Raw genomic sequence first — 8046 nt, 5'->3', positions numbered from 1 at the left:
CTTTCCAGTCAAACTTGAAGAGCAGCACTGTGCAATAGCTGCAAAGATCGAGCTTGACTGGGATGGCAGGCAGGGACATCCCCGTGGTCCCCTTCGGAGCTGGCTCAGTCCTTCTGTCTCTGCTGATGGGGAGAGCAGTAAAATGTGCATTGCCTGGGCCAACACTGGCTTTTCTTGGACATCCCACCTCCCACTGCTCTGCAGGTTGTCCAGAAGAAGCAGAGCTTTGGACCCGATTTCGAAGGGAAAGCTCAAACTAATTTTTTTTTCCCCTAAGATCCATTTCATGCAGTTGGAGCTTCTCACCTTTGGCTTTTTGTCATTCTAGCGAGTCAATGCTTTGCTATGTGCCAGCCAAGCCGCTACTTCCTGCCATCATCCCCATGAGCAGCAGGTGGGTTCATCACCAGCCCAAGCTCAAGCTCAAGGCTTCACCACAGCATTAAAGGTGACCCATTGCCTGGGCCAACACTGGCTTTTCTTGGACATCCCACCTCCCACTGCTCTGCAGGTTGTCCAGAAGAAGCAGAGCTTTGGACCCGATTTCGAAGGGAAAGCTCAAACTAATTTTTTTTTCCCCTAAGATCCATTTCATGCAGTTGGAGCTTCTCACCTTTGGCTTTTTGTCATTCTAGCGAGTCAATGCTTTGCTATGTGCCAGCCAAGCCGCTACTTCCTGCCATCATCCCCATGAGCAGCAGGTGGGTTCATCACCAGCCCAAGCTCAAGCTCAAGGCTTCACCACAGCATTAAAGGTGACCTCGCACCAGTCCCTCTGGGTGAAATACTTCTCATTTCCACAATAGTATTTTGAAGCTTGAAGGACTGAGCTAAACTCCTCCAATGGTCTATTGCAGGACTTGGGATTGGGTCCTACAGTGCATGACCAAGCTCCAAACACTTCGCGGTGCCCCATCCTCTGGTTACCCTTATCCTCGTGACCCCACAGGCACAGCCTTTGCTCCCCAGTCTGCAGATGAAAAATGCTTTTTTCTCCCTGACCGAGACAAAAACAAGACACTAAGGAAGAAGATGCCTTCAGTTTTGTAGTCCTTTATTTTTTTTTAAGTTGATCCTCCCATAGTAATGTACTGAAATGCGTAACAGTTACATTGTACAAAGCATTTAAAGAAAGTACCTCAACTTGCCGATTATTTCAAAATGAGATTATAAACAAAAGGAAAAATAAATCTGGTCCCTCACTAAAGGCCAAAAAAAAAAAACAAACCCCAAAAAAATAACTGAATACCTTCCGTTATTTTTTTTTTTTTTTTAAAACATAAATTTGGAACACTTCATCTTACAAATAGGATTAACATGAACATAACATCACACAAGCTCGCAGACAACCAGCATAAAATATTGGGTACAGTTTTTTAATCAGAAGAATCATGCTTTCATGAAGAAATTATAACTGTTTATACAATCGAATCAATTTACTGTATTACAAAAAAAAAATCCTAAGTCGCGTCTATTAGTTATTTAGTTCATTAAAAGGCAAAAAATAAAATAAAAGAGGAATGTAAGAAAATTTCCAACACTGTTTTGCACTCCCATATACACAGATCAGTTCACCTCACTTATTTTTTTTGAAGTACATGGGCGCCTGGCATCGTAACACAGTGGGGGACTGGAGCAGTGCTGTCTGTTACAGGAACAGTGCTATTTTGATCAACAAACAATCGTTTGCCAACAAATAAATACATGGTACACACAACACAAAGAAGAACTTAGAGGGGAGGGGGGGAAAGGAAACAATACAACAAAATAGTGACATGATTGTCAAAAATTAAAATCTCCTTACAATGATTTGAACTAGTGGTGCAGTCAAATAACGCGGTGCTTTCACGGAATTATCTGGATGATTTAGCTTCTTGGAGCAGTGAACATTCATAGTTTACAATATACACAAGCCTCCTATGTATTGTTTCTCAGAGTTCTTTTTTCTTTCTTTTTATTTCCTTGTTTTTCCTTTTTTTTTTTTAACAATGCGGTTGAGAAGGCAAAAGAATTACGGAGAGAACAAAATATTCCCTGTTACTTCTTCCTACATTTGCGATGGATAGTGTGCATTTGATAGAACTAGTTTCTTTCTTTGAAGGGCTAAAATGCATAAAGCTTTAATGAAGAGATTTGTACATAAAAGCAACTGTTCCCAATCCTGTGTCAAACTATCTCATACAAAAAGAAAATCAATTCAGTTCCTACTTTAAAGGAGTGCCCATGTGTGTATCAATGCAGTCTTAACCCTTTTGCCCCTGCCCTTCAAAGCCGGGTGAACTGGAAGACACTTTTTCCCGGCCCCGGTTTACATAATCCACTGAAACTCTTTTTTTTTTTTTCCTAAGTCGCATTGATCCTCCAGAAGTCAGCAGCTGCCTTTGCTGTGCAAAACAAAATATTGAGAATAAATAGTTTCTTTCTTTTTAAAATTATTCAGTTTAAGGTCACCGGACTTTAAATGAGTGACCCTGCAGATTTATAAGGCATTCTGCTCAGCAGTCTTTTAAATAGTCATATATGAAAGAGCCATGCTACTGGTTTGGACTTGGTCCCATTCTCGGTAAGACTTCACAACGTCATACGTGACTGATGGATTGGATGGCGCTGGATTCTGCAGCGGCTCTCGCCATACTGTGCCACATATTGGGAGAACTGTGGGATGCGGAATGGAGGGAGTCCTTGTCGGAGAGAGAGAGCATCATCGCATATGCCTGGGCAGGGGGAGAAGAAGGACAAAGAGGTCACAAACCCAAGCGTGGGCCCATGCTACCCCATCTGTAGGGACAGGGCACCATTTAGGCTACAACTGCTGTTCTCAACTTATTTAAAAAATATCAAAACGCCTTAGGTGAAACCACTGCCAACCTTTTCCCTGACGCTTTTGACTCACTAATAGTAATAATAATTTCTGCTTTCATCTGGCTTCACGACGTTCTGAGAAACCTTTGATAGTAGACAAGGTCCCAGAGTCTCCTTTGCCTTCAGATTCTTAGCACAGGAGGCTCTTTTCAAGAGCTCTTTTCATTATCTCTTGGCTGGTCCTGGGTTTCACCAGAGTCTCCTTTGCCGACCTTTTCTACAGGCACATTCTGCAGTTTTTAAAACAGCGATCTTTTAAAGGTGCTAAAAGACACATTTTAATTAATGTTTTTAAGAAATTCAAGAGATAGCACTAGAATATTGGTCTAGTTATTATTGTTTTAAAAACATGCTGAGGACCAAGAGGTAATAACATCCAATGGACTTTGAAAATAAAACAGCAAAAAGCCAAGCTAGATCGAGTCACATCCCTGCAAAGCTGCAGCTGAACTCCACGGCATCAGCACGACTGCCGCGGCTGTCTGAAAGCAGAGTGGGACTATTTCTTATCATGGCATTTCTGCAGGTAGCAGACAGGAACAAAAATAGCAGAAAAATAAGAAAATCCTCCATTATCAGGGACCGGAGCACCCCGCCGTGTCTCCTGGGCACGGTGGGAGCGCAGGGGAAGGTCGAGGCGGGCTGAGGTTTGTGGTTCTGGAGCACAGCCCTGTCTGACAAAGCTGGAATGAACTTGCCTGCCACATGCTAACAGACAGTTTAATCCTTCGGGCATTTGGTGACAATAATATTTTAACTGAGTTAAGCCTTTACCTGGGATTTGGATTTCCTGTACAATGGTTGTTTTAGGTCCTCTGGCAGCTGGGAAGTATTGAAAGCTGCCAATTCAGCTTCACTATATTGATTTTCTTCCATTTTCCTCATTTTGAGACTATCTGTGAAGTGTCTTATGTGGTCCAAAGCTGAAAGTCCAGTCTTATTATACTCCTCCTCTTTATACCTACAAAAACACCATGGAGGTTTTAATGTCAATTAAATGATCTCTCTGTGTACCTTCAGCCTCTCAGACCTACACATCTGAGCAATTTCCCCCTTTTTTACGTACATAAACCACTTTACTCTGTGGAACTATGATTCTGAAATAAAAAGAAATTCTCCTTTCTTTTCTAAGAGGAGGGGGTGGGCAGCAGGAGCAGGTCATCTCTCTCTGCTGTCTCCACAGCCTTTCACAAGACCATTATGGGAGATCCAGGTCATTTTACGGAACAGATAATGCCTCTCCCCTGAACATTTCCTGTCTCACCCAGAACGTGACAATAGCACCCGGAAAACAGTTATTTTTCCTCTTACGAGCTACAGCTTGCATGGAGAGACTGAAAACAGGCTGGTATTGACCCAAGCACAGATGAGCATTGCTATTGTGACTGGGAAGCTGGCTACTTCGGCCCAGTTCCCACAGCACACAGTTTGGTGCTGGCACTCTTGTATGGTTTATTGTTTTTAGTTCACGGATCAGGCACACCAATACTCGGAAGGAACCAACCTGCCAGGGGAAGCTTTGCAGTTCATGTCCAAAGTACTCGTTTCCTCGTAATCCTCCTCCACAGTCCCCTCGTGCATGTCACTTGTAACAGGCTCTTTGACTGCTTTCCCTGCCATTTCACTCTCTTCATCTTCTTCGTCCATCATTACTTCATCTTCTGCCTCTTCATCATCCAGCAAATCCGAATTCTGGCTGGCTACCATGGCTTTTTCATCCTTAAAGTGGCTGCCATTCATTCTGCAAGTACCAAAACAAACCCAAGCAATAATCATGAATCAATTATGAAAGCTCTTCACCAGCAGACTGTCCGAGGCAGATCTGAAAAGGATTAGTACCACCAGAATAAAGTGATTTCTGTATTTTACATCTTGTTTAGCTTCAATCATTTAGGCAAAACTGAGAAAATTCCACTCAAAATATCAATGGGACGTTACAGTCTCATCAGCATGGGATTTTCTTGTTGTCCTGCTAAAACTACCATCCAGGCGGAGGTATGTTCGGATATCCATTCCAAATTTTCTCATGCATTATTTCATCTCATGTTTCCAATTATATCTGTAGTCTGGGCAAAACAACTCATTGCCTTTTAACAGAAGATGTAGGGGCCAAGAAACTCTGAAAATCAGATCATCTGGCATTTTTAAAACTGACATCCAATACTGCATTCAGAGTTTTAGAGTCAAAATTACATGCATAATTAATTTTGCACACTACCACCCATTTGGAAGCCTTACTACTTCACTGAACGTATGGATTATGTACATGGGAACCTACAAACTTCAGCTGAAGACCTGAGGAGTGGTGTGCAATATGGCCTCCATGCTGAGCCACATTATTAACTGATCTGAAGGGTAAGAAGTCACAAAAAAAAAGGTCATACAGGATTTTAAGGGTATTTATTCTTATTAAATGAGTAATTACAGCAAAACCGCTTGGTCTACCTGCTGTTATTACGTTGACTTCTCTTAACTACTTCCTATGGGGTTTTCCAAGGACGTAATACCCGTGCTGAAGTAGGGGCTCGCTTGCTAACAGCCTCAACCCTGTAAGATTCTGAGCATCTCCATCATGTCCACCACAATAAAGGTGAGCTAAAGAAATTCGGCACCACCGTATCGACAAACGCATGGCCAGAGGTCCTAGTGGTGTAAAAGGGCTGAACGCGGTGGAGCCACATGAATTGACGCAACCAGCATGTCTGCTCTGCTGCGTTTTGTAGCATGGAGGCCTTCATCCATCTATTGTTCTCATTGTGCTAAAGGTCCTTACTCTTCCAGGAATACAGTTATAAAAATGGAAACGTTATTGTCCGCCTGCAGTTTGCTTTAGATTTCATGTGCTTCAAACTGAGCAGGACAATATGGAATATACCACAAGTCTGAGCAAGATAAGGATGAGCCCTAGTAGCGTATTCGGTATTTAGCATTTGTACTTGCTTATGGAGCGTACACAAGTGAAGGCTGGTTTCTTATTCAACAACAGCATCGTTTTCCTAAACGTAAAAGAGTTTCATCTGTTTTCCAAGCAAATTCCGGCTGATTGTCAGGAGTTCATTATTGCATTTTAAAAAACTGGGGAATGTCTGTTTATATCGCAGCATCAAAAAATCTGAGGCTGTGTGGAGCCGGGAGAGCTGAAGCAGCCACCCCCCTCTAAGATAATCAGAGCAATATCTCTTTATCATCTTTTATTTAAATAGGCAGAAGTAAGGAATTGCTGAGCACAGTTTGGGCTGCCAACTTGCTTGTTATGCTCAATTGAGGCTGCTAGAAATGAAAGGGAGATGGACTACAACCAAAGTAACAAAAGCCATGTGATTAAGAAAACAGATTCTCTAATTATGCTTTCAAATGCAGCAATTTGCCAGGGATAAAATATCCATCAAGAGCAGTCTGAAGTGCCAAATTTAGAAAGGAAACACTGCACAACCCAGCAACCTTTCCACTTTGCTGACTTCCTGTTGGAGGACATGTTGAGACCAGATGTGCAAAGAAAAAATCCTGAGCCCTCATTGCCAATCAAGATGGAATGAAATTTGAATATGCATGTAATCACTTAATCCAATACTTTTGTGGAGAAAATATGTTATGTCCACCATTTTCATCCCCTTACGAAGGCTTCTGGAAATTGAGAAGACAGTGAAGTTTGTCACCGACAGTAAGAAATTTTCGATGCCAATTTGAAAACGCAGATGCCGCATAATGCAGAAACAACCTCTAAGAAATGTATGTAGCTGATGCATGTATCCACGCTACAGCCTTTTCTGCTTAGCTCTGTTTTTATTAGCTGAAAATATTTAGAAGTGGTCTCTCTTCTGTTAGTTCAGAAGAACTGAAACACTCATATACTTAATAAATCTTAAAAGCAAAAAGTATTTCACTGTGGACTGTGGACCAACGCCTACTCACGGCCTCACCGACTTTGCTCGTCAGCATCTTTCTTGGGATTGAGTTACTTACGGGAAAGGACTTTCATTTGATCCAAGAATTTAGCTTAGTCTACTTTATTAATTACACATTTATACTGCATTTAAATCATAAGGCACTCTACATTCAGCCACAGGATGTAGAATTCACCTGCTCTGCTGTCAAAGTGAAATGAGGGAGTTTTTCTAGACACTTAAATCAAAGATGGGACCGTGAAACCGAGAGCTCCTGATACAAGGAGAAATGTGTTCACAGATGAACCTTCTGTCCAGCATCTGCCACTGGGAATATGCTCATGCATGATGGGAAGGGAATCAACACGTTTCTTTCCATGAGACACTCACACTGCTAAATTAACTGTAGCTCCAGACATCACTGAAAGAGAAAAATCAGGCTCAATCTGGAAGAGTGGCACCTTTTGAAGGCAGATAAGTCACAACTCACCTCTCCTCTGAGTTTCGGGGGGACTGATTGTTGTGGTTGCTGTTTCCAATGAAATTCCTAATTTCTGTGAAATAAGAGTCTTCCTTGTCGTCTAGGATTGCCCCTGTGCTTTCCAGTTCTGAGTGAGGTGAAGATGTTGCAGTACCTTAAAGCAAAACAGAGGACTCCTGTTGTTGCTCCTTTACATTTTCTGTACTTAACCGCTTAAATCAAATTGAAATTGAAACAATGGTCAAAGTGGGTGAGAGCCAGAAAAAGTTGGTCTTAGGGATCCATCAGCTTTTGGCCATCAGACCAGCAATTAGGAGGGAAGTAGCATTATTGACGAGTGAAGGTGGTTTCCAGCCCAAACGACTGCTTGCACACTGGGTGCCACTTCCATGGTCTAAGCGCTTCTGCCAAGTGTCTGTTTCAACCTCTCCCTCCCATTCCCTTGTGACTCCAAGGCTCGGTAACTGTGTTAGACCAATGGCTGAACTGAGCAAATGGAACTTCATTTTAGCTACTAATTATGCAGGTTTGTTTAAAATATGGTGCAGCCATTGACATAATCACCCAAGTTCATTAGCACTGATTGGCCAGTGACAGATCGCTTTCTCTGAGCGTCAGGGATAAAACAGCTCTGCATTCACTGCATGTACCTGGTTAGTTCCAGTGGACCAAGACATGACTGAAAAGGCTGTGGACAGGGTTTTTATTAAACCCTGCAGATACCTAAACCAGACCAATGATATCCGCTACCTGCCGCTGAGTTCGCTGCTGCTGTGAGGTGACTGATTTGCTGTGGGCCTTCGGGGGCCCCCTTACCTT

At 42.4% G+C, this 8046-nt stretch overlaps 1 protein-coding gene across 4 annotated transcripts in view; it reads right to left on the bottom strand.

The window, feature by feature from the left end:
- Positions 1-1039: 1039 nt before the first annotated feature.
- MECOM (MDS1 and EVI1 complex locus) overlaps positions 1040-8046 on the bottom strand; it is a 46932-nt gene continuing 39925 nt past the window's right edge. For all 4 annotated transcript variants that reach the window (XM_010137435.1, XM_010137437.1, XM_010137438.1 and 1 more), the window contains 4 exons: positions 7237-7381; positions 4367-4603; positions 3637-3823; positions 1040-2714 (listed from right to left, as the gene is read on the bottom strand). In XM_010137435.1, coding sequence (XP_010135737.1) covers positions 2580-2714; positions 3637-3823; positions 4367-4603; positions 7237-7381 — 704 coding nt within the window. In that variant the 3' untranslated portion in view covers positions 1040-2579. The remainder of the gene's footprint in view (positions 2715-3636; positions 3824-4366; positions 4604-7236; positions 7382-8046) is intronic.

Source organism: Buceros rhinoceros, unplaced genomic scaffold, assembly GCF_000710305.1.
Source record: "Buceros rhinoceros silvestris isolate BGI_N320 unplaced genomic scaffold, ASM71030v1 scaffold406, whole genome shotgun sequence".
Lineage (NCBI taxonomy): Eukaryota > Metazoa > Chordata > Aves > Bucerotiformes > Bucerotidae > Buceros > Buceros rhinoceros.
The sequence above is the reverse complement of the archived record's forward strand: the minus strand, read 5'-3'. Positions and strand labels throughout refer to the sequence as shown.